The 26,657-nt window shown below is 41.5% G+C and overlaps 1 protein-coding gene across 4 annotated transcripts in view; it reads right to left on the minus strand.

Moving 5' to 3' along the window:
* Nucleotides 1-1,365: 1,365 nt before the first annotated feature.
* LOC134309921 (polycomb protein SCMH1-like) overlaps nt 1,366-26,657 on the minus strand; it is a 38,613-nt gene continuing 13,321 nt past the window's right edge. For 3 of the 4 annotated variants that reach the window (XM_062991374.1, XM_062991371.1, XM_062991372.1), the window contains exons 8-16: nt 16,584-16,843; nt 16,262-16,423; nt 15,214-15,340; nt 11,367-11,567; nt 10,115-10,282; nt 7,351-7,479; nt 5,825-5,932; nt 4,037-4,179; nt 1,366-1,960 (exon numbers count right to left, since the gene is read on the minus strand). In XM_062991374.1, coding sequence (XP_062847444.1) covers nt 1,838-1,960; nt 4,037-4,179; nt 5,825-5,932; nt 7,351-7,479; nt 10,115-10,282; nt 11,367-11,567; nt 15,214-15,340; nt 16,262-16,423; nt 16,584-16,843 — 1,421 coding nt within the window. In that variant the 3' untranslated portion in view covers nt 1,366-1,837. The remainder of the gene's footprint in view (nt 1,961-4,036; nt 4,180-5,824; nt 5,933-7,350; nt 7,480-10,114; nt 10,283-11,366; nt 11,568-15,213; nt 15,341-16,261; nt 16,424-16,583; nt 16,844-26,657) is intronic. The other variant, XM_062991373.1, reaches the window with a different exon arrangement.

Raw genomic sequence — 26,657 nt, forward strand, 5'->3', positions numbered from 1 at the left:
TGACTTGATGAGATGTCCTCTACAACAGGGTTTTTAAAACTTTTTTCAAGCAACCCACATTTTGCTCATGATTTTTACTGTGACCCAGGCAACACAAACAATGCATCAAAACAAAACACAAAACAAAATATACTTAATTAATAAAAATGGTGGCAATCTGGTCCCACTGTGGTATACAAAATGTAACGTAAAGCCTTCACATAAAGCCATACATGGAAAAGTAAATTTCGTGTTTATGTGCCTATTAAAATTTGTTATTTTCTCTGCGACCCATATTTTTTGGTTCACAACTCACGCAAGGGTCACGACCCAAGGTTTGAAAAATCCTGCTCTACAAAACATTCTGCAATCCTGTGGTCTCTGGTACCAAGACTCTTCCAGCAGGTCCTTCAACTTCTGTAGGTTGCAAAGTTGATCATCCTAGTGAGCATCCTGGTACCATCTCTTCAGCAGCTAAATGATGCACACATGCCTGGCCATCCATATGATTTTGGAAAAAAACCAGCTGTATCAGACCAGTTGCCTTCCATTGCACCGATGTGCCCACTGTATGTGCTTTCGACTGTGTACGGTAGGTTAACGTTGGCACTTTTACAGCATCAAACCACAAAAGGGTTTGATGCATGCATGTGTTGTGACACATTTAATTCATCACCAGTATTAAAATTATCTGCAATTTGAACCCCAGTAACCCTTCTGTTGGCCTGTACCAGACGCCATAGCCTTAATGTCCTCTGGCATCAATGAGTCTTGGCCACCTAACAATCTGTCAGGGGTTCATGGGTTGTCCCTCCACAGACCACTGTATTACCTGCAGTTTCAGATATTCCTCATCAGAATCACCCAATCAATCAAGTCATTGTATGATCATACACAACTGTTATAAATTAGGCATTGCCATGCACATTTTTGGGCAGTGGTCCTAATGTTTTGGCTCATTAGAGTATAACAGAATTTGTGTCAGTTAGGGCTACAATTTTAACAAGGCTTGAAGAAAGCCATGGCCCATTAATATATATATATATATTTTTTTTGCATTTTTTTTCCCTTTTTCTCCCCCTTTAGTGCGTCCAATTGTTCAATTTGCATCGTGCTTCCTCTCTGTCTATGCCGAACCCTGCCCTGACCGAGGAGATCGAAGCTAACCCACATCCCCTCCAACATATGAGCAGCAAGCCGGATGCATTTTTTCCACACACACATTGATGAGTGTTGCGCCACCTAGTGTTGCATGCGGAGAGACACACCCTAAGGGCACTCTTTCCTCATCTCTGTGCTGGCGCCTCTAATCAGCCGGCAGAGGTCGTAATCGCATTCTGACAGAGAGAGACCCCCCCCCCCCCCCCCCAACTGAACAACCGGCCAATCGTTGCTCATACAGCCACTCAGCCTGGAGCCGGCAAGACAGAGCTGAGATTCGATACGATGTACTCAGAATCCAGCTCTGGTTGCAGCGTGTGTGTTTTGCGTGTGAGTGGCTGGCCCATTCATCTTAAAACATAATATGATACACTATAGGGGTCTTACTTAATTATTTGTGTTGATTGTTTTGAGTAAACTTAAGAAAAAAAGCCCTTTAGTGACCAGCAATCTCTGATTCAGTCGGTGTGAATGTAGGGTTAGGCAGCTGATCCTATCTGAGACAGGAAGCGAATATGCTATATATAACAAACACTAAAACAAACAACAACCATCAAGTTATAGGACACAGTGTCACACATTCAGAAATGGCCAGACTGAAAGCTCTGCTACAGTACTGCTCCGGTAATGCTTCAGTGGGCACACGCTTCCCGTCATGCCATGTGCTTGGTGGGGTAGAGAAGTCAGCGTTTTCTAATCAGCGACCTTGTTTGAGCTTATCAATGTGGAAGGTGAGCTTGAGGGCAGGACCGAGCTTCAGGCCCATGTACTTCATCATCATGTCACTGCGCAGTAACAGTAGAGCCTTCCCATCAATCTCCTAAACCAGCCAAAGAAATAGGAGTCAGAATCAGCAACCTCAAGACACATGCATAATCCTCTAACACATGCTAGTGGAAAGTAAATGAGGGAGCAGACAGACTAGGGCACTAGACTGATTATATAAGAGCAACCGGCTTCTATTGCCAAAATTAAGGAATTAATATTAGTTGCAAAGTTGCAAAAATATTCTCTTATTATATTTGGTACAAAATAGGTGATTATCACAGACCTGAGAACTGTTAACGTCAAACGTACACAGATCAGCCATAACATTTAAGCCACCTCCTTGTTTCTACACTCACTGTCCAATTTATCAGCTCCACTTACCATATAGAAGCACTTTGTAGTTCTACAATTACTGACTGTAGTCCATCTGTTTCTCTACATATCTTTTTAACCTGCTTTCACCGTGTTCTTCAATAGTCAGGACCCTTCCAGGACCACTACAGAGTTCCAGTTTTAATTAGTCAGTTTACAGAACTGTGGCCCAGAACTTCTATCAATTTCTAATGCACTCATCCCACTACAACGGACACTACCACGTCACTACCATAACTGTAACTGTCTGACAACAGAAAAGTGTCTGTAATTTAAGATTTAACATTGGGCACTACTATCTATACAGATTTCCAGATTAAAATAATTTGATTCAGTAAAATATTTTACCAGATATCAGTTTCATTATTTGTATAATGCTTTGCCAAGATTTATCTTGCTCTGATGATGTCAGTGTCACCTCGCTGTACCTGTAGCTTAGAAAATGGCGATTTATTTGAGGTGACTATTTGTATTTTTCATTTACTTATATAGTGTGGGATTTGTTTTAAAATTTCATTTCAGTTTTTTACACAAAAAGGGAAATGTGCAGCATTGTTTTGATAGTTTGATTGTTTTTTTATTTAGATAAATAAAAGATAAGCATAAAAGATCTCTCTGATCAAGGTTCGATAGGCCAAGTGTCTCCTGGATACAAGACACACACCCTGGACAGGGTGATAATCCATCACAGGGCATAACATACTCACTCACTGACTTATGCCTAGTTCACACTACATGATTTTTGCCCTGATTTTCGTGCGGGCTCGGGAGCAACTCGGCGTTCGTTCGACGATCGAAACTCTGCTCTCAATTGCTATGTGTGAACTACTCAACAACTCGATCCGAGCGACTGAAGTTATATATCTAGCTTGTCAAATATCTGGATCTGAGTTGCCCGACTGGCAATGAGTGCGGTGTCGAACAGCCAATGAGAATGCAAGATACGTGGTGAGGGGAAACGCAGGGGAGGAGTTGTAAAAAGGTGGGACCGGGGCATAATATAGTTTCTATCAGAATACATCGACACACACAATTTTTACAGTATTTCTGACCTTATCGTTCTCTACAAAACAACACCAACAATCCACTCAGATTCATTTATTTTTTCTCCTTGATTTTACGCTGCACATCAGCGCACAAACTTTGATCGCTCGCTACTTGTTGACGTGCATTTTTGGACGTGGTATCATTAAACCTTCGTCACTTCTCGTGTTTGTTTTCGTGACAAAACGTAGTTTGGGAGACCGGAGAAGCTCACCTGCGACTCCAGTTGGTGATAGATGGTGTAGTGTGAAACCCCCTATCGCTGATCAGTCGTGTAGTGTGAAAGCCACACCGACTTGAAGAACTCCCGATTACAAGAGATCCAGTTGTGTAGTGTGGAACTGTACAGCGACCTGACGACTTGGAAAGTCGTGTAGTGTGAACTTGGCATTACTTACACCCAGGGCCAACAGAACAGCCAGTCTATCGTCTGCATGTATTTGTGGGTAAAAATCAGTGTGCCAGAAAGAACCCACACAAGCATGGGGAAAAACACAGACCTCACACAGTGACCGAAGGCAGGGTTTGGTTTTTACCAGGAACTGGTAAATAATCTTTTTTACCAGGCAAGCACATCAGAGCATTAATTTAGCTGGTGCCATATCTAATGAATGAAAAGTACTTTACTGTGCCACGTACTACCACACCAACAAAAAGCACCTGGATTAAACATCTGCTAAAAAGAATTAAGAACTATTGTTAGAATACGTACATGTTTGCGAAAGAGGTCTGCATGTGGCCCCAACAGAGGATCCAGCTCTCTGATGAAGCACATGACGTCCTCTACCGTCCACAGATTAGGATCCTGTTTACTAGTCCCAGGGCTGTCTCTGGAGTTCAGGTAATGATCTGAACCTAAGATCAACAACAATTATACCTGTTTTATTAGCAGTAATTAGAAATATTTAGTAGTTATGACAATGAAAACATGTTTGATATAAACCTGCTTGTTGATCAGACAAGATTGTTAATGTACACTATATTGCCAAAAGTATTCATTGGATTATGGTCTGGTGCTGTTTTTCAGGAGTTGGGCTCGGCCCCTTAGTTCCAGTAAAAGGAACTCTTAATGCTTCAGCATACCAAGATATTTTGGACAATTTCATGCTCCCAACTTTGTGGGAACAGTTTGGGGATGGCCCCTTCCTGTTCCAACATGACCACACACCAGTGCACAAAGCAAGGTCCATAAAGACATGGATGAGCGAGTCTGGTGTGGAAGAACTTGACTGCCTGCACAGAGTCCTGACCTCAACCCGATAGAACACCTTTGGGATGAATTAGAGCGGAGACTGTGAGTCAGGCCTTCTCGTCCAACATCAGTGTCTGACCTCACAAATGCGCTTCTGGAAGAATGATCAAAAATTCCCATAAACACACTCCTAAACTTTGTGGAAAGCCTTCCCAGAAGAGTTGAAGCTGTTATAGCTGCAAAGGGTGGGCCGACATCATATTAAACTGTATGGATTAAGAATGGGACGTCACTCAAGTTCATATGCGTGTGAAGGCAGACGAGCGAATACTTTTGGCAATATAGTGTATATACAGATAAACTACCAATGAACAATTTAGACATATCTAGTAAAAGAAGGGTTTTGTTTAGTTTGTTTTCAGTATTTTTCACCTGTAAAACAGAGTGGAATTATACAGTGACCAAAAAGTGTTAAACAAATAAAACACATTTATTTTCATTTATTTCATCTGAGTACATCTTGTTAACCTTAGAATTTCTCAACCAGCTTTAATCATTAATCACCAGCCACAAACAACATCTAAGACTATCACAGAAACAGCTGAGCGCTTGTATTATTGACCTTTCTTCAATCATCTTAAATGCAATTCCCTTTAAATAGATAGACAGACAGACAGATAAATAGATACACCAACCAGGCATAACATTATGACCACTGACAGGTGAAGTGAATAACACTGATTATCTCTTCATCACGGCACCTGTTAGTGGGTGGGATATATTAGGTAGCAAGTGAATATTTTATCCTCAAAGTTGATGTGTTAGAAACAGCAAAAATGCGTGAGGATTTAAGCTAATTTGACAAGGGCCAATTTGTGATGGCTAGACGACTGGGTCTGTTCCCGGTCTGCAGTGGTCAGTATCTATCAAAAGTGGTCCAAGAAAGGAACAGTGGTGACAGGGTCATGGACGGCCAAGGCTCATTGATGCACGTGGGGAGCGAAGTCTGGCCCGTGTGGTCTGATCCGACAGACGAGCTACTGTAGCTCAAACTGCTAAAGAAGTTAATGCTGGTTCTGATAGAAAGGTGTCAGAATACACAGTGCATCACAGTTTGTACTGTATGGGGCAGCAAAAAAAGGACCAACACAATATTAGGAAGGTGGTCATAATGTTATGCCTACTCGGTATAGATACTTTATTAATTACAAAGGAGATTTAGTCAGTTGACTGCTGCTTTAGTCAGTTGTGCCCAGATTCTTGACTGGATGTGTTTGTGTGTGTATTTCTTGATTTGAGTGTTCACACCTGAAGAACCAAGACGGCGCATTTGTCCAGGAGTCCAAGTCTTTGTCGGGGACAGACAGGTTTTCTCTGAGTGCTCTGAACCTCCGTTCTCCACAGTAAAAACCTCTGCTGACAAACACACGTTGATTCAAAATTAAAACTAATAAAACAAAGACTGCATCAAATTAAGTGGATAAAGTGCACATGGATCAGGTTCTTCTGTAGGTGTTCTGTCTCCTGCTAAGCCTCTCCTACTGTTGAACCACAAGTTTGGAACTAACGGACAACACTTGAATCTCTGGGTGGTGTTTATATAACACATCACAGCTAAAGAAAATGAAGGCTCATTATTGAGTTCCCAGTGGTGTAATCATGTTGTAGCACAACTTTAGGTCATACAGACCATACACCAATCAGCCATAACATTAAAACCACCTCCTTGTTTCTACACTCACTGTCCATTTTATCAGCTCCACTTACCATATAGAAGCACTTTGTAGTTCTACAATTACTGACTGTAGTCCATCTGTTTCTCTACATGCTTTGTTAGCCCCCTTTCATGCTGTTCCTCAATGGTCAGGACCCCCACAGGACCACTACAGAGCAGGTATTATTTAGGTGGTGGATGATTCTCAGCACTGCAGTGACACTGACATGGTGGTGGTGTGTTAGTGTGTGTTGTGCTGGTATGAGTGGATCAGACACAGCAGCGCTGCTGGAGTTTTTAAATACAGTGTACACTCACTGTCCACTCTATTAGTCACTCCTACCTAGTTGGTCCACCTTGTAGATGTAAAGTCAGAGACAATCGATCATCTATTGCTGCTGTTTGAGTTGGTCATCTTCTAGACCTTTATCAGTGGTCACAGGATACTGCCCATGGGGCGCTGTTGGCTGGATATTTTTGGTTAATGGACTATTCTAAGTCCAGCAGTGACCGTGAGGTGTTTAAAAACTCCATCAGCGCTGCTGTGTCTGATCCACTCATACCAGCACAACACACACTAGCACACCACCACCATGTCAGTGTCACTGCTTTGCTGAGAATGATCCACCACCCAAATAATACCTACTCTGTGGTGGTCCTGGGAGAGTCCTGACCATTGAAGAACAGGGTAAAAGGGGACTAACAAAGCATGCAGAGAAACAGATGGACTACAGTCAGTAATTATACAACTACAAAGTGCTTCTATAAGGTCAGTGGGGCTGGTAAAATGGACAGTTAGTGTACAAACAAGGAGGTGGTTTTAATGTTATGGTTGATCGGTGTATTTCTGTACAGAGGTCTATACACAGGCTAGAAGTAACATTTACATTTGCAGCATTTAGCAGATGTTTTTATCCAAAGTGACTTACTATTGTGGCTGAATACAATTCAAGCAATTAGGAGTTAAGGGCTTTGCTTAGGGGGCAACAGTGGCAACTTGGTGGTGGGGCTTGAACCAGAAATCTTTTGATTACTAGCCCAGTATCTTAACCACCAAGCTACCACTGCAAAAAAGCATTAAGCATGTAAAATACTGCGTGTAAAATACCTGTGATCATACCTTCAGATGAGAGGCGATGGGTTTTAGGCATTTTAAGACACAGTGTGCTGCTGCTGCAGGAGTCAGAGACAACTCTCTTAGTACCTTGGCCTGGTCCTGAACTCAGACGCTCTGAAAAACTCCTCCTCTCTGCCACACAGGATACAGCGAATCACAAACACATAAGGTGCAGCATTCAGTTTGTATTTATTCCCCAAATAAGGTGTGTTTGTGTGGGAAGAGAGATTAGCATAGAGATGTTTGTATATGGAACATGTGCACAGTGAACACAGTGTAGAAAGACTGGAAAGGTGCAAAATTAAATATATTCTTACAGTAACTGAGTAAATAGGAAACAGGCAGAATGAAAGGTACCTATAGACGTAAATATATATTTTTTAATGTATTAAATAACAATAATAAGTAAAATTTATGTAGCGCCTTTTACATACCCAAAAACACTTTGACAAGCATTGAGAGGAAAACAACAAAACTAACACTTAAAGAACAATAGCTTCAACTTGAGCTTTAAAGGAAGTGATGGTAAAGCAGTCGTGAACAGACAGTGGGAGAGAGTTCCAGAGTTTGGTGCCCTGTCTAGGGTATTCCCGCCTGGCGTACAGTGTTTCCAAGTGGAACTGGACCTGCTGCGATCCGGACCAGGATAAAGTGTTTGATAAAAAGGGAAAAAAAATTGCATAGTGGCCGCTCAGGTGGCACAGCGGTAAAACACGCTAGCACACCATAGCTGACATTACGAACTCGTCAGTTCGAAACTCGGCTCTGGCATCTGGCTGGGCGGCTATATGAACAATAAGTGGCTTGTTGTTCATACAGGATGGGAAGCCAGATAGAGACCTCATAACTGATGCAATTATGACCTCTGCTGGCTGGTTTATGGCGCCTGCACGGAGTCGAGGGATAATGTGTTGATCAGGGTGTGGCTCTCTGTACACAAAGCTGATCCGCATATGAACTTGTCTCGTGCAGGTGAAAAGATGCAGTCGGCTACTGCACACGTGTCGGAGGATGTGTCACGTGCGTAGTGTCTTGCTGTAGGTGTTTTATTATGTAAAATCCAATTAACACCAGACAAGTTTTGAAAGTTTCTCTCTTTCTTTTCTTTCGCTCCCCACCAACTCCTTAAGATACAAACCCATCCTTCCTTCTATATAAACTCTTTAGAAATCAATACACATTCCATAATTCATTCTACTTGAAACTATTTTAAAAAATCATCTGTTACGTGCAGTTTGTTCAGCTAAACGCTTCTCACTTCTACATATATGGTGGTGGTTTACAGTCCCTTCTGTCTTATGTCAGGTTATAAGTAGGCTGTGCTGTAAACACAGCTGGTCCAGTTCACTCTTACTGTTTGTGGAAGAAATGCTTTACGTGGCTGTTCAAACAGACATAAAATGCATCAGCACAGTTAAAAAGTAATCTTTATATTAAGGAAGGGGGGGGCAGCATGGACATAATTGGCTAATGTTCGAGATGGGTGGCCGAAACTGCCTAGTCATTGGGAGATATACACTTGTCAGTGAGCTCTCGATGCTGGTCCCATGCCCAGGTTGCATAAGAAAGGGCATCCGGCGTAAGTTAATCAGTAAAGTTTGAGAGAATTAGGCAGGTTATTGAAGCTTGTGGTTTTGCTGCATATTAATATGTTAAACTTCATCTTGACTTTAAGCATTTAAAAAAATGCAGTTTCACCCACTGCTACCAACCATGTACATCAGGATCTTTCAAACTTTTTGTCAAGCCACCCACATTTTGTCCATGATTTTTACCGCGACCCAGGCAACACATCAAAACACAATCAAATTTATCAAAACAAAACACAAAACAAGGCACCCAGGTGGCGCAGCGGGATATTCTACTGGCACACCAGCGTCAAGATTCTGAACTCCTCGGTTCGAAACTCAGCGTTGCCACTGGTCAGCTGGGTGCCATCTGGCGGGCATAATTGGCAGTGTCTGCAGCAGACTCTAATTGGCTACCGTGTCTTTAGGGAGGGATGATCAGACTATGTGGGTGGGGTCTTCAAACGCTGTGCAGGGACCCTGATTAGCAGATAGGGGCACCTGTGCAGAGTGCATGGGTGAAAAAGAAGGGGTCTGCTAAGGACCCACTGTGCATGGGTCAGAGGAGGCATGAGCAGGAAATATACCTTCCTCAAATGCAATCAGGGATCCCCAGCAGTGGAAGACAGATTGACTACGATAAATCAGGAGAAAAATGGGAGAAAATGCATAAATAAATAGAAAAAGAAAAAAAAAAAGTACTTAATTAATGAAAATGGTGGCAATCTGGTTTCACTGTGTAACGTAAAGCATCCACAAGGGGTAGTTTGTGTACAAGTTATTTTTTATGTGCTTAAATTTTTTTTATTTAATTATTATTATTTTTGTCGGTGACCCATTTTTTGGCTCTCGACCCACCCATGGGTCGAGACCCAGGGTTTAAAAACCCCTGATGTACATGATGAATATCTAAAGAACAATAAAGGCTCCAACTTTTACTGTTCTTGGGCGCACTTCTAAAAAACATACTGCAGCCTTTAGGCTGAGATGCTACACATGTTGCTTATGGTGTGATTTCTAGAATAAACTCCTGTTTGTAAATTAATAGATTTCAGGTTTATCAAAGACTTTAATACCAAAGAATGAATAATTATTGAATATTGAGAGACAAATAAAGACATTTACATATAGTAAAGTACTGTAGTTACATATGTAGAGGTAAAAATATTTAAATATGCAGATGACTACTGAGTGCAGACCTGAGTAGAAGTGTCTGTCGTAGCGCACTCCTCCCTGAGGCACAGGCTGGCTGCCAAACAGTGGTTCACTGCTCATGTTATGACAGAGCTTCTCTAGGAAACGTAGCACATAAGTCACGCTGTTCACCACCGGCAGTGTTAGAGTGTGCTGCTTCTGTTCAAAGTGGGCTGCAGAGCAAGAACCATTACATTTACTGTTACTACATTAAAATCTGGTAAACTAAAACATTTTATTATAAATACTACGATATACTCCGATTAACCATAACATTAAAACCACCTCCTTGTTTCTACACTCACTGTCAGTGACATTTTATCAGCTCCACTTACCATATGGAAGCACTTTGTAGTTCTACAATTACTGACTGTAGTCCATCTATTTCTCTACATACTTTTTTAGCCTGCTTTCACCCTGTTCTTTAATGATCAGGACCCCCAGAGGACCACCACAAAGCAGGTATTATTTGGGTAGTGGGTCATTCTCAGCACTGCAGTGACACTGACGTGGTGGTGGTGGTGTGTTAGTGTGTGTTGTGCTGGTATGAGTGGATCAGACACAGCAGTGCTGATGTAGTTTTTAAACACCTCACCGTCACTGCTGGACTGAGAATAGTCCACCCACCAAAAATATATCCAGCCAACAGCGCCCTGTGGGCAGCATCCTGTGACCACTGATGAAGATCTCAAAGATGACCAACTCAAAACAGCAGCAATAGATGAGCGATCATCTCTGACTTTACATCTACAAGGTGGACCAACTAGGTAGGAGTGTCTAATAGAGTGGACAGTGAGTGGACACGGTATTTAAAAACTCCAGCAGCGCTGCTGTGTCTGATCCACTCATACCAGCACAACACACACTAACACACCACCACCATGTCAGTGTCACTGCAGTGCTGAGAATGATCCACCACCTAAATAATACCTGCTCTGTAGTGGTCCTGTGGGGGTCCTGACCATTGAAGAACAGCCTGAAAGGGGGCTAACAAAGTACTGACTACAGTCAGTAATAGTAGAACTACAAAGTGCTTCTATATGGTAAGTGGAGCTGATAAAATGGACAGTGAGTGTAGAAACAAGGAGGTGGTTTTAATGTTATGGTTGATCAGTGTATATTAATGCCCAAGGTTGGAACAGAATACACAACATTCTACATAATTTAGGCCATATAATGTAGAAGTTCATTTAAAAACTAATAAAAAGTTTAACATCAGGAGAAATGCATAGTGTGTGTGTGTGTGTGTGTGCTGACCTGAGACAAGCTCTCCTCCATGGCCTGGTTTGAGGCAGGAAAAGATGAACCTCTGATTGTGTGCACAGTCCACACAGGCCTGAACACATTGTTGCAGCACCGAGGAAGCCCGGCCAGGCCCAAAGTGATCGGGCAGAGCCTGTACCCGCCGCACATCCAGGTGAGGACCCACCTTCGCCTGTTTATTCAGATACACACACACTGCAACACACACACACACACACACAAAGCAAAGTTTGCAGATTGTCTAGATGGCCATTTAATAAGCGATAAGGAATAAGTGCAATAACTAGGACTATTTAATGTATGTATACTATTTCTTTGCATTGGGTGCTTGTCACAAGCCCGGATAGAAATAGGAGGGATGCATCAGGAAGGGATGCCTCCTTGACGCCTCCCCTTGGAGGTATACCAGCCACGGCCAACTGGGAGGAGGCCCCGGGGTCGACCCAGGACCCGCTGGAGGGATTATATCTCCCAGCTGGCATGGGAACGCCTGGGGATCCCACCAGAGGAGCTAGTAGAAGCGGCAGGGGAGAGAGATGCCTGAGACTTTTTGCTTGCACTGTTGCCACCGCGACCCTGAATGGATTAGTGGAACAGATGATGAAGATGATGAAGATGCATCAGGAAGGGCATCTTGTGTAAAAACTGCAATTTATACATCCCACGTAAAACTCCTAACTCTTCAGCAATAATCCAGCTTGTCATGTTTGTAGATTACACAAACACATGTTTGCATATAATTACACAAACACTACAGCGAAGTATGGTGGTGGGAGCATTACAACATGTGTCTGATGAATTATTCTAATATACTTACTTACTTACTCAAATAAAAAATTAATGGGCTAATAAAGTTCCTGATCTGTGAATTCCAGTTCACATGAACAAATCATCAGTATTTAAATTATCAACCTATCAAACACTAGAGTTTACATCTGCTTCATTTTATCAAGTGTATGTAAGAATAAGTGAGTACATGTTGTCCTGTGATGGACTGACACTCTGCCCAGCATGTATTCTTGTCTTTGGACCAGTGTTTCTAGGCTTTGTAAGGCAAGGCAAGGCAAGGCAAGTTTATTTGTATAGCACCTTTCATACACAGTGGCAATTCAAAGTGCTTTACATAAGGAAAAATTAAAAATTAAAAGCATTAAAACATTCCTGAGATCTAGAACCTCAGAAAGACTTCTTGCAAACATTTAGTTACAATTAAAAACATGAAATGCAAACAAGAGAGATAAAGATTAAGAACTTGAAAAATTAAAAGAAAATATTGTAAAATATACCCTACAATTTGGTAAATACGAAATTAAAACAAGAGAAATAAGCAAATAAAACATAAAAACTAAAAGAAAATATAGTAAAATATACCTTACAGTTTAGAGATTATGGAATTAAAACAAGACTAAAAGAAATATGGTAAAATGAGGATGATAGTAAAAATATCGAGCTCAATCATAGGCACAAGAAAAAAGAAAAGTTTTTAACCTGGATTTAAAGATTTCTATGTTTGAGGAACATCTAATATCTCCTGGCAGTCTGTTCCAGTTATATGCAGCCCAACAACTAAATGCTGCTTCACCATGTTTAGTTTGGACTCTGGGCTCTACTAGCTGACCTGAGTCCATGGATCTAAGAGATCTACTGGGTTTATATTCTCTGAACATTTCTGAGATGTATTCTGGGCCGAACCCATTCAGTGATTTATAGACCAGTAGCAGCACCTTAAATTCTATTCTGTAACTAACCGGAAGCCAGTGTAGAGATTTTAGAACTGGAGTGATGTGCTCAGTTCTCTTCGTCTTGGTTAAAACTCTTGCAGCAGCGTTCTGAATGAGCTGTAACTGTTTAATGGTCTTTTTGGGAAGTCCAGTTAAGAGACCATTACAATAGTCCACCCTACTGGAGATAAAAGCATGGATCAGCTTCTCTAGGTCTTGTTGGCACACTAGACCCTTGATTTTGGCTATATTTCTAAGATGGTAGAAGGCTGTTTTGGTGATGGTTTTAATATGGCTGGTGAATGTAAGATCTGAGTCTATTAGAACGCCAAGATTTCGGACTTGGTCTTTGGTTTTTAGAGCCCGGGAACTGAGGTGTTCACTGACACTGGTCCTCTTTTCTTTGTTGCCAAACACGACAATCTCTGTTTTGTCCTTATTTAACTGTAAAAAATTCTGGCTCATCCATTTATTGATGTCCTCTAAACACTTACACAGTGAATCTATTGGGCTGTAATCATCTGGTGAGAGAGCCAGATATATCTGTGTGTCATCTGCATAACTATGGTAATCAATGTTGTTAGCCTGTAGCATTTGGCCTAATGGCAGCATATAAAGATTGAACAGGAGAGGTCCGAGAACTGATCCCTGGGGGATTCCACATGTCATAGCCACTCTGTCAGATTCATAGCTGCCAATAGTGACAAAGTAACTGCGGTCTTTTAAGTAAGACCTGAACCAATTAAGGACTGTTCCGGAAAGTCCAACCCAGTTTTCCAACCTGTCCAGCAGTATTCTGTGATCTACAGTGTCGAAGGCTGCACTAAGATCCAGTAAAACCAGAACTGATATTTTACCTGAGTCACTATTCAGCCGTAGATCATTTAACACTTTTATGAGAGCCGTTTCAGTGCTGTGGTGAGCTCGAAAGCCTGACTGAAATTTGTCAAAAGAACCACTGGAATTCAAAAAACTGCTGACTTGATTGTAGACAACTTTCTCAATGATCTTAGCTGTGAAAGGAAGATTTGAGATCGGCCTGTAGTTGTTTAACACAGACGCATCCAGAGTTCTCTTTTTTAGGAGTGGTTTAATGGCAGCTGTTTTAAGTGATTTTGGGAAAACGCCTGATGATAGTGAGCCATTAACTATTTGTTGCAAATCAGTTTTTACAGAGTTAAAAATAGTTTTAAAAAATTCAGATGGCAGCATGTCGAGACAACATGTCGATGATTTAAGATGCTGAACTGTTTTCTCCAGAGTTTTTTGGTCTATTGTATTAAATTGTGACATAATAGTCATGTTATTTTTAGGTGTCTGTAGGGGCAGCATGGTTTTATTGTTTGACTGAGTGGAGTTAATGGTCAGTCTAATAGTTTTGATTTTTTCACAGAAGAAATGAGCAAACTCATTACATTTCTCTGTGGACAGAAGTTCTGGCGTGATCTGTTTTGAAGGATTTGTAAGCTTGTCGACCACGTTGAATAGAGTGCGGGTGTTGTTGATGTTCCTGTTAATGATCTTAGAGAAGTGCAGCTGTCTAGCCCTGCCTAACTCTGAGTTAAAACTACAAAGGCTTTGCTTATAGAGATCATAGTGGATTTGAAGTTTAGTTTTCCTCCACTTACGTTCAGCTCTCCTGCATTCTTTTTTCATAGCCATTACCATCATTGTGTTACGCCATGGTGCTTTCTGTTTGCTCAACGTTTTCATGACTTTTACTGGAGCAACCACGTCCATGACAGTCAATATTTTCACGTTAAAGTTATCCAGGAGTTCATCAACTGACTCTGCAATTAAAGTTGGTGATATAGCTATGGCCTCCATAAACCGAGAACTAGTACTTTCATTTATATTCCTTTTCTTAACAGAAACAGAGCTATTTTGAGCATCTGGAGTGATCAGCATTTCAAAGAAGACACAAAAATGATCAGAGAGGGCCAAGTCCTTGACCAAAACACATTGTATCCACATTGACCCTGATTATTGCTATTATTAGCAATAATAAATCAATCCATTTAATGTATGCATAGTTAACCATTAGAATTAACCGTGCACAACAAAATAATTGCCAAAACCTGATGTTTTGGCGTTTTTCACAGTAAACATGGTTTCAGTACCGGTTGGAGCCTGCATGGCAGTGCTGGGGATGGTGGCGTTATCCAGTGGCACAGTGCTGGTGTCTGGTTCTGGAGTGCTGCTGGTAGGTGAAGTAGGCACTGGCTCGGACAACACACGAGGTTTCCTCTGTTAATGGGAATGATTGCAGACAACATACACATGAAAGTGTTAGAGTCACATGATTGTTTCTGATAGTTATTGTTTACTTTGGATGCTGTCCTGTGTCTATTGTGCCCTGTATTTTCGGGTAGCTCTAGATCCACCATGACAGACTTTTGCCTTTTAGCTAGTGTAATAGCTCACCTACTGTGTAGAACAACTGGGGGCACGGATTGCAGTATCATGCTCACCTGCCATGCCATTAAAGGGGCTGAACTCTGCCCAGCATTTCTTTCCGAACTCTTGCCTGCAAACTCAGCCATGCGGGATCCACCCTGGCCGCAGGCAGGCTGGGTGAAAGGCTGAGTTGCCATGGACTGTTAGATTGTGAAGATGGTTATTGTTGACTCAGTTTTCATACTTTTCCTTTTATCTACTTTTCCCTACTTTTTAAGTGGCCGTGCAATTCGCTTATCACTCATGTCCCCATGGGGCGAGCTCGAGTCCACCTGAGTTTTCAGACATTCTCTGGGGCAGCTTAGACTTATGTCCCAACTAGGGGGAACCCTCCTTCTTTACTTTTCTAGGCAAAATTGTGGAGTGTAATGTCCTGTACTCCGACTAATGCGTTCATCTATCTGTTCTGCTGTTTGTTTGTGGCTCATTGTTCAACTTTGCCTAAGTGCCTGGAATTGGATAATTTTCTCCTGGTCTCGCAAGTATGGGGCTACACCTGAGATAGGATTGGCTTGTCAAACATTATGAAGTCATAAATGTAATTGGGAATAGGTTTCTGCTTTCCAGAAATGTACTATAAATGCAGTTTTTAAGAATAATAATGTTATAGCACCCAAATAGCAGAATATGCACAACCTACCTAGTGCATTATTTAAAGTGTCACATTATGGGGAGTGTATTAGAATATTAGAGAGAGATAGCGAGAGAGACCTTGCTGCCAGGTTTGGGGCCTCTCTTCTTCGGGATCTTGATGGGCTCTACCTGGCTCTGCTGATTTACTGTCTGAGCCCAGTTGGCTGACATTCGACCTCTGGGTTTTTCAGTATCTGCCATTGTTCCTTCCAACCACGTAGCCTGCTTAGCCCAGCTTAGCTACAAAACACACCATTTTTAAAACACCAATAGAAATAAATACATATAAATACATATCAAACATATCGTCAAAGTACCAATGAAAAGCGAAGACTAAAATTGTTGTTGTGCATTAAACACAGTTGCTCTATGTTCATTTTTAATTATATTAATGGTGTACCCTGCTACCAGGCTTGGGGCCTCTTTTCTTCTGAATCCTCACAGATTCCAGTCCTTTTTCAGGATGATCTTTCTGAACTGCCAGTGTTCTTGTGGTTTCTTTTTGACTCCAAGGACTGGGTGACTTGCTTTTTCTTCGACCAGGCCGACGGAACTTCTGGACAGGCAGCCGGACAGGTACTGGGGACATGGGCATGATTGCGCCCTTTACACTGGTGTCAGGCAGGGCACCTGGAGCAGCCACTGGCCTCAGCAAACCCACTAAAAGACAAAGAAAAGAAGTAGTGTTATATGATATAACTGGGTAATATTAAATAGAGCAGTAGGCTTAGTTCATGTAAACGTACGAGGGATCTGCACTTTTATATTTTTGTTGGAATCTGTAAGGGCGGGACGAGTATTAACTGGTCGGGTCTGAGAGACTGTGAGAGAGCTTATAGTCCGGATTTAGCGCCATCTGATTTCCACCATCTCGGTGGGTAGCACTGTCGCCTCACAGCAAGAAGGTCCTGGGTTCGATCCCCAGGCGGGGCGGTCCGGGTCCTTTCTGTGCAAAGTTTGCATGTTCTCCCCGTGTCTGTGTGGGTTTCCTCCGGGAGCTCCGGTTTCCTCCCACAGTCCAAAAACATGCAGTCAGGTTAAATGGAGACACTGAATTGCCCTATAGGTGAATGGGTGTGTGTATGTGTGTGTGTATGTGTGTTACTGTGTGTGGTTATGAAAGTGAGTGAGTGATTTCCACCTTTTTGGACACTCAAAGAGATTTAAGAGGAAGAAGATTTGCATGTGATGATGATGTGAAAGCAGCGGTGCATCAGGGCCTACACGCTCAACCAAAAACATTTTTTGCTGATGGCATTAAAAGGTATTACGACGCTGGGGAAAATGCATCGGAAGGTGAGTATGTAGAAAAGTGATGTAATTTGTTTTTGAAATTCTTAATAAATAGAGTTTTGTGGAAACTTTTTGAAGAACCCTCGTATTTGTGTACAATGCTGTGAAATAAGTGGTACCACTGTGACATTACACTGTCTTGTCATCACCCTTAACGACATTCTGATCTTAATTCTAGTAATTTAATGTTAATTACTACATCTTGGATAAATGCTTTCTTGACTCCATTTCTATCTTGCTATTGTTCTCCAGATTTAGTTTTCTGGTCAAATCTCCTGCATTTGGGTTCAACATCCACTATCTCAGGTGTGGACTTACATCCTTATGGAAGGACCCCAAAATACAAACTCAGCAGAGCTCAACCTTGACAAGCTGCCCAGCTTAGTGACCAGCTTAGTGACTTGATGGCTTGGCCATCAAGCACACATTGCAGCTTCACCAGCCAAAAGAAGGTGATATTTTCAGCCAGAAGCGCTTGCCTCAACCCTTCTCGCCCCTATAGTTTCTGCAAGTACATTTCAGTGCGATCATGTGGTGGGATCTTATAAATTCGGGAGCCACTCCTAGGGAAGGTGGCACTTTATGTCCTGCTTAACAATTTCTTTTAACTGACAACTGATTGAAATTGGTCAGTTTACTGCTAACCAATGAGCTTATAGCATGTCATATAAGATGAGTTTTAAATCAACAAGTAGTACAAGCTTTACTATTTAAAAAACAGAGTAACATAATGAACACAGTAAAATGAATATAAATACATACATATACCAATCAGCCATAACATTAAAACCACTTCCTTGTTTCTACACTCACTGTCCATTTTATCAGCTCCACTTACCATATAGAAGCACTTTGTAGTTCTACAATTACTGACTGTAGTCCACCTGTTTCTCTACATGCTTTTTAGCACCCTTTCATGCTGTTCTTTAATAGTCAGGACCCCCAGAGGACTACCACAGAGGAGGTATTATTTAGGTGATGGGTCATTCTCAGCACTTCAGTGACACTGACATGGTGGTGGTGTGTTAGTGTGTGTTGTGCTGGTATGAGTGGATAAGACACAGCAGCGCTGCTGGCATTTTAAAATACTGTGTCCACTCACTGTCCACTCTATTGGACACTCCTACCTAGAATTAAACATCAACTGTTTTAACAAACATCATTAATGAAACAATGACTTTGTTGGTTATCAGTTAACCAGGTAACCACTGACATCCCTAGATAAAGTGGGGTATGAAGGTCAATAGAAAGTGTAGTTCTCTCAGAACTACACTTCAAAACATTCCTTGTGCCTTGTTAGCATTACTCGCTACACGGGGGACACATTTTAAAAGCATATCTGAGCAAAACCACATATGGCCCTTCCTCCTACAAACAAACCCAAATGTAGAGCACCTGACCAAGGGTGGTGGGCTGGCATGATAAAATGTAGCGTGCGCTAGGCTTAAACACACTTTTGAGATGTGGCATGGGCTAATTAAGGCTTATCTTGATGTGACAGGACCAGACCCCCCTGGTAATTGTTAAATCTGATTATATTCAATGACTGGAAATGAATTTGAAAGAGATAGTGTAAACGGCTGCCCGGCTCTGATGGGTATTTGCAATCAGATTTCTAGACACACCAGGTGTAAATAAACAAATTGCCACTGTAAAAAGCTGTGTGTCTTAGTGATAAGCCAATCAGTTTAGCAATAGCAACAGACTTGTACATGCAGCAAACAGCATAACAGGATCTTTGTTTTCAGGGCTATTGTGACCTATTTTCCTCAGAGCCACCAAACAAAAAGCATGAGTTATGTTACACTGCCCTGCTGCCACAGGCCCCTTAAACACAGGGTGAATGTGTGTTGGAAAGCATGAGAGCCAGAGAGACAGGAACAGAAAAGAGGAAGAACTATTTAAAGAATCAGTATTCACGTTCTAAAAAAGAGCTAAAATAGTAAATAGTTAAAATTCAGAGGTGAGATTTGATTTGAACAATAAAGAACCTGCAAAAGCAAAAACTTAGCTAAAAGCAAAACAGCTGATCTGATCCCAACATGCGTCTACTTCATCCAATCACACAAACATCTCATGTTTCTCAAAGGCAGCGCTATACACACCTGTACTGTTCAGTGCGGCCAGTTTTGCAGCTCACAGCCAGCTGAAAAGCTCTGAAGAGGATCACACAGTCCAGTCCACCACTCAGATACACAAAAACTGTCTGTAATGCTTTAATGCTGTCTGACCTGCGTCTACTATGTAGGTACGAGTGTGTGTGTGTGTATGCGTGATTGGGGTGTTACAGGCTTCACACGCTTCCTTCCTGCCCTAAGTTTCACTATCTTTACTCAGATCTTGCAAAAACAAAGCAATGAGAAGGTGATACCCTAATTCCATGAGGTGGAGTTTTTTTTCCCACACACTTTATACACGCCATGAGTGTGCTAATGCAGGGATGCAAGGCACATCCCAGTAAACTTCTAACAACTGGCAACAATACAACCTGTTTTGATTGTTTATAGCTCTTTTATTTCTCCCTTACCTGGGCCCCTTTCACTAACACACTTATACACACAGCATTTGCATACACCACCCACATTGATTTCGGTAGCATTTGTAGTCTGTGAGAATTCACACACTTGAGGTTACGAACACTTGAGGTTAGATCCAGCAGCATAAACACACTTGTTTGTACTATAGGAGTGGCCCAAAAATCTATACATGCTTAAACCTGTCGGGTATAAGCACACACAACACAACACTTAAACAATCTAGTAAAATAAGTCCAGGTTTAATAAGTGATTTAGCATAGTCAAATTTGTCTTCTGCTGCTGGAGATCCCTGATTGCATTCGAGGAGGGTATGTTGCTGCCCACGCCTCCTCCGAGATGCCTGCACAGACGCCTGTCTGCTAATCAGGGTCCTTGCACAGCGTTTGAAGTCCCCACCCACTAAATCTGGCCATTTTCTCACCCAGCAGACATGGTAGCCAAATAGAGTCTGCTGCAGGCACTGCCAATTATGCCCGCTAGATCAGCGTTTCCCAACCTTTCTTGCACCGGTTTCATATACAGTGGGGCCAAAAAGTATTTAGTCAGCCACTGATTGTGCAGGTTCTCCTACTTAGAAAGATGAGAGAGGTCTGTAATTTTCATCATAGGTACACTTCAACTATGAGAGACAAAATGAGAAAAAAAATTCCAGGAAATCACATTGTAGGATTTTTAAAGAATTTATCTGTAAATTGTGGTGGAAAATAAGAATTTGGTCAATAACAAAAGTTCAACTCAATACTTTGTAACATAACCTTTGTTGGCAATGACAGAGGTCAAACGTTTCCTGTAAGTCTTCACCAGGTTTGCACACACTGTAGCTGGTATTTTGGCCCATTCCTCCATGCAGATCTCCTCTAGAGCAGTGATGTTTTGGGGCTGTCACTGGGCAACACAGACTTTCAACTGCCTCCACAAATTTTCTATGGAGTTGAGGTCTGGAGACTGGCTAGGCCACTCCAGGACCTTGAAATGCTTTTTACGGAGCCACTCCTTCGTTGCCCGAGCGGTGTGTTTGGGATCATTGTCATGCTGGAAGACCCAGCCACGTTCCATCTTCAATGCTCTCACTGATGGAAGGAGGTTTTGGCTTAAAATCTCACGATACATGGCTTCGTTTATTCTTCCCTTAACACGGATCAGTCGTCCTGTCCCCTTTGCAGAAAAACAGCCCCAAAGTAGGTATGGTGTTCTTGGGATGCAACTCAGCCTCCAAACACGACGAGTTGAGTTTTTACCAAAAAGTTCCATTTTGGTTTCATCTGACCACATTATATTCTCCCAATCCTCTTCTGGATCATCCATATGCTCTCTGGCAAACATCAGACGGGCCTGGACATGTACTGGCTTAAGCAGGGGGACACGCCTGGCACTGCAGGATTTGAGTCCCTCTCGGCGTAGTGTGTTACTGATGGTAGCCTTTGTTACTTTGGTCCCAGCTCTCTGCAGGTCATTCATCAGGTCCCTCCGTGTAGTTCTGGGATTTTTGCTCACCGTTCTCATGATCATTTTGACCCCACGGGATGAGATCTTGCGTGGGGCCCCAGATCGAGGGAGATTATCAATGGTCTTGTATGTCTTCCATTTTCTTACAATTGCTCCCACAGTTGATTTATTCACACCAACCTGCTTGCCTATTGTAGATTCACTCTTCTCAGCCTGGTGCAGGTCTATAATTTTCTTCCTGGTGTCCTTCGACAGCTCTTTGGTCTTGGCCATGGTTGAGTTTGGAGTCTGACTGTTTGAGGCTGTGGACAGGTGTCTTTTATACAGATAACGATGTCAAACCGGTGCCAATAATACAGGTAATGAGTGGAGGACAGAAGAGCTTCTTAAAGAAGAAGTCACAGGTCTGTGTGAGCCAGAAATCTTGCTTGTTTGTGGGTGACCAAATACTTATTTTCCACCATAATTTACAAATAAATTCTTTAAAAATCCTACAATGTGATTTCCTGGATTTTTTTTTTCTCATTTTGTCTCTCATAGTTGAAGTGTACCTATGATGAAAATTACAGACCTCTCTCATCTTTATAAGTAGGAGAACTTGCACAATCAGTGGCTGACTAAATACTTTTTGGCCCCACTGTAAGATATAATTTTATGGACCGTGGGGAAAAAAAGATTTTCGCTGCAATGAGACGCTGCTTCCACCTAGTGCTGGACAATAATTCGATATCGATATATTTCGCGATAGAAAATCAAAGTTTCAATAACGGTGATATGATTTTTAAACAAATTCGAACGATATATATTATATCAGTGCGTACTTTTTTGCGGAAGCATTTTTGCTCGCAGGTGTTCCCACAGGGAAGCAATTCAACAGCGCACCTCAAGCGAGTAGTTCTCCACCAAAACAGTGCAGTAACACACTCAACATAAATGTCAACCACCAACACTATTACAGAAGTACTAATACTACTAAGTACTAATACTAGTGAGTACTAATACTAGTGAGTACTAATACAACTAATATTAGTTGTGGCGCGCTACAAGTAAAGGCACGAATGGGCTCTGCGTGTTCCACTGTTGCCAGATTGGGCGGTTTTCCTCCAAATTGGGCGGGGTTTTTTTTTTGTAGAAAAACAATTTAATAGCATTTAAATAACACTTCTATTTGAAAGAAAATATTCAGTTTTAAAAAGCCCCAACATTGTGGAAGGCTGTTAAAAGTAAAGTCAATTTGCAATGCTGATTTGGCTTAATAGTGTTGGTCAGAATGTATCATATTCTTGAAAGAAAATTAAAATTAGTTTTCCATGCATTCACACTAGCATGTTCTGGGGTTCAGATGAGTCTCATCAGTACACACAAGTTTGCAGTCAAATGATTAAGTATTGCAAAAGAATATTTTTGAAATTCTTCCTCATAATGTTAAGGTTATAGGCTATATTTTAGTTTTTCACTTGTCAGGGAAAATTTGAAAAAAATTAAAAAGCTTATTATGCTAGGCTTGATGTAATTCTACATGGCACTCACTGCCATAGGTAAACAAGTGAGTGACCAAAACATTACTAGATCAACAGCCACTAGCCACATACAAAAAAGATATCAGACAGTTTCTGTGCCACCCCTGTGTGAGCAGTGGTCTCAGTCTGGCCACCCCTATGAAAACTGTCTGGTTTTGCCACGGTCTACAGTTGAAAAAGAAGCAGATGAAATAGCTGATAAGAGATGAAGGACTAATTCAGTGGTGTATTGAGCTTGTATTTTTTGCCAGAAACCAGAAAAGAGGTTCGCAGGTACCGGCATCCAATTTTGGTATTTTTGGCAGTTTTTCTGAAATTTGTATTATTCATATCGATATCGGAATTATATCGTATCGACCGAAATTAGGAGTTATATCGTGATATAAATTTTAGCCATATCGTCCAGCCCTACTTCCACCTAGGGGTTACAATAAGACAACAACACCCTAAATAGAAGCAGTAAAAACTGCTTTTCTAGTGATCTTTAATTATTCATTCTTTCTGTGTGACCCGGTAACAAATGACCCCTTGTGGTTGGGGACCACTGCGCTAGATGGCACCCAGCCGACAATGCAGAGTTTCAAACCGAGGAGTTCAGAATCTCTGCGCTGGTGTGCTAAAAGAACATCCCACTGCGCCACCTGGGCACCTTTATTTAATAACATTTATTAATTTATTAAAAAATATTTAGATGTATCTGCCTAGATTTCCATATGAAAAAAAAACCTACTGAAATTATGTTCTTCTGCATTGCCATTTATGGCCTGCAGAGGGGGCATAAAGGCACAGATGATTGACCTGTTAGTTCCTTCTAACTGGCTGAGATGATCCAGTGCTCTTTATCTTTTTTAAGAACCAGAGCAGGTTTGTGGCACTTTCGGCCACTACGACAGAACCACACTACATGAACGAGCTTTCCCACGGGGGGTTAGACAACCCTTTCACAAGGTGTAACTGCCAATGTCTTATGGGTTTGTGTTATTTGTTCCAGGGTTATTACAGTTAAAAGTAACTAAAATTACAAAAGTATTCAAATAAACAAGCATCATTATCAGTAACTGCTATATTCTGATTGGGGTTTTGATCAAAGTTGCAGTGGGTCAGAGACACTGTCCACAAGTCAGAAATACAGCTTGGACAGTGCACCAATTTATTGCAGGACACACAGTTTACACGTTTACTCACTTACACCTAGGAGCAGGATGTTCCATACTCATACATACCTAATCACCGTAAGTTGTAGTTGAAGTAACCAATAAACAAATTGCAGACATGGCAAACTTTTCAGACATCGGAGCCGAACTGTATGACACTGTGTCACCCATTCAACTACAACAATTAGAAAATATCTAGAAATAAACAACACATCCATGTAAGGAATCTGTGTAAGGCTTCAACTCAAATGGCGAAATATTACACTTCTAATGGTCTCGTCAATAAATGATTAAATAAGCAAGAATTTTACGAATGCACACACAAGACCTTGACCACTCACTCCACATTCCACTGTTTGCTACTTAACTTCTGCTTCGAAAAAAAGCTGGAGACAGGAAAATTAATCCACATAACCTCACTGTTTGAACTGTTCTAATTATTCAAATGTTTGATATAAAATACAAAGTTTTCCTAAACTAACGTTGCCAGGAAGAATGAATCTGGACGGAAAAAGCCTACAAAACAAGGAATTCAAAACTTAGAAAACAAGACTCTTATATGAACAACAATTCCCAGAAGTCTAAGAAAAACGCCAAACACAGAAGGAAGTTTTTGGGAAGTTTGATTTGGAGTAGTGCAGCAGAGTTGTGTGGACTGAGAAATCCTGATTTAAGTTGTATGGTGACGCTCCAGAGCACTGTCTTCCAAAATCCAATAGTGACTGTATCTTCACCACTTAGTGTAGATACATAACACTAGATAGAGGTGTTATGGTGTTGGAAGCCTTTTTAGCGCTGGTAGTGCTTAGCTGCTTCACTGTAAAATGTCTACTAAATTGAAAGGAAAACAGTTATATGGCAAATATGGCAAAATCTGCTAGGTCACTAATAAACATACAGCAGCTCAACTACTGCTGGTGACTTCTCTGTGCCTATATAAAAAGAGCACCCAGTTGACTTAGCCTTCAAATGTAAAGATTGTGCATGCCATATGCACTAATACATCCTCATTCTCATACCATGACAAAGTCTAAGTTTTAAACGCCTGACTTGTAACAAGGTGGGGCACGCCTTAGCCATTGATGCAGCAAATGTAAGGAGGATGACGCCAACATGTAAGATGCAAAACAATAATGCAGCTAAAGAACCAAAAACAAAAGATTACCTAAAAATAAAGAGGGACCAAAAAACAGAAATCAGTGAAACAAATGAAGAAGCCAAATAAAAATGATTGTATAGATAAATACATTCTAAGGAAAAAGAGACGTTTGACCCACAGAGACTTCCAGTAACCACCAGGGTGGTTACTCCATGACTGAGTATTCCATGAACACCAGCTGAGTTTCTTATATCAATGAATACCAGCATATGAGCCAGTAAAAATAAGTATCACACCATACAAACACAAAGCTAATGAGCCAGCAACCAAAAGCCCAGCGAGACCAGTATTTAAAAGGATCTCCCAGTTGCAGCGCATTACCACTGATAAGACACAGAGACAGCCATAGGTGGGCCCCTTACATGACTTCTAAACAGTCTGAATGGCTCTTTTATTCCTTGGCTTGGTGAAGTGAATGGGTATTATTTCCATAAAAGGTCTACATGTCAGACCACAATACACCTTTCCACTGTGCATCTGTCCATTTCAGATACACCTGAGCTTGGAGAAGTTGGCTGTTTTTATTGGCAACAGTTTGTCAAAGTATTACCAATATCCATCAAGATTAAAAGATCATGGTCATTTAGTTGTGGTTCTCAGATTTGTTCCTTAGAGTTTTTTCATATTTTCTTAATCTAACAATTAAACAATGCACTGTATAGGCTAAAATACCTCAAATTCTCACAATTGTACATTTGAAAGAACAAAAAGAACATTTTCTGTTGGATTATTCGGCGGATGCATTTTTAAGCTTGGTGGTAAGCCTACACCCATCCTTTCTTTTTTTATACTATATATTTTGTTTTTATGCATTTTCTCCCCTTTTTCTCCAGACTTTTTAGCGCGTCCAATTGCCCGATTGCGTCATGCTTCCTCTCCACTAATGCCAGCCCCTGCTCTGATTTGAGGAGAACGAAGCTAACCCACGCCACGACGCATGCATCTTTTCACCTGCACTAGGCGAGTGCTAATGTGGATCATCCCTGGGTACGGAGAGACACACCCTGATCCGCACTCTTTTCCCCGCCTCTGTACAGGCGCCATTAACCAGCCAGCAGAGGTCGTAGTTGCATCAGTTATGAGAGAGTCCCTATCCGGCTTAATATCCCGCCGATATATGAACAACGGGCCAATCGTTGTTCGTGTGGTTGCTCAGCCCAGCCGGCAGGCAGAGCTGAGACTCGATACGATGTATTCGAGATACCAGCTCTGGTGTCAGCGTGTGTTTTTACCGCTGCGCCACCTGAGCGGTGTATTGGCCTTGTCTAAATACTTTTTGTTTTTACCAAAGCAAGGTTGCATCACCTGTTCAAGATATTTTTTATAGTTTCAACATTTTTCATAGTTCCTAGTTTTAAACTGTCC

Source organism: Trichomycterus rosablanca, chromosome 3 (assembly GCF_030014385.1).
Source record: "Trichomycterus rosablanca isolate fTriRos1 chromosome 3, fTriRos1.hap1, whole genome shotgun sequence".
NCBI classification, from domain to species: domain Eukaryota; kingdom Metazoa; phylum Chordata; class Actinopteri; order Siluriformes; family Trichomycteridae; genus Trichomycterus; species Trichomycterus rosablanca.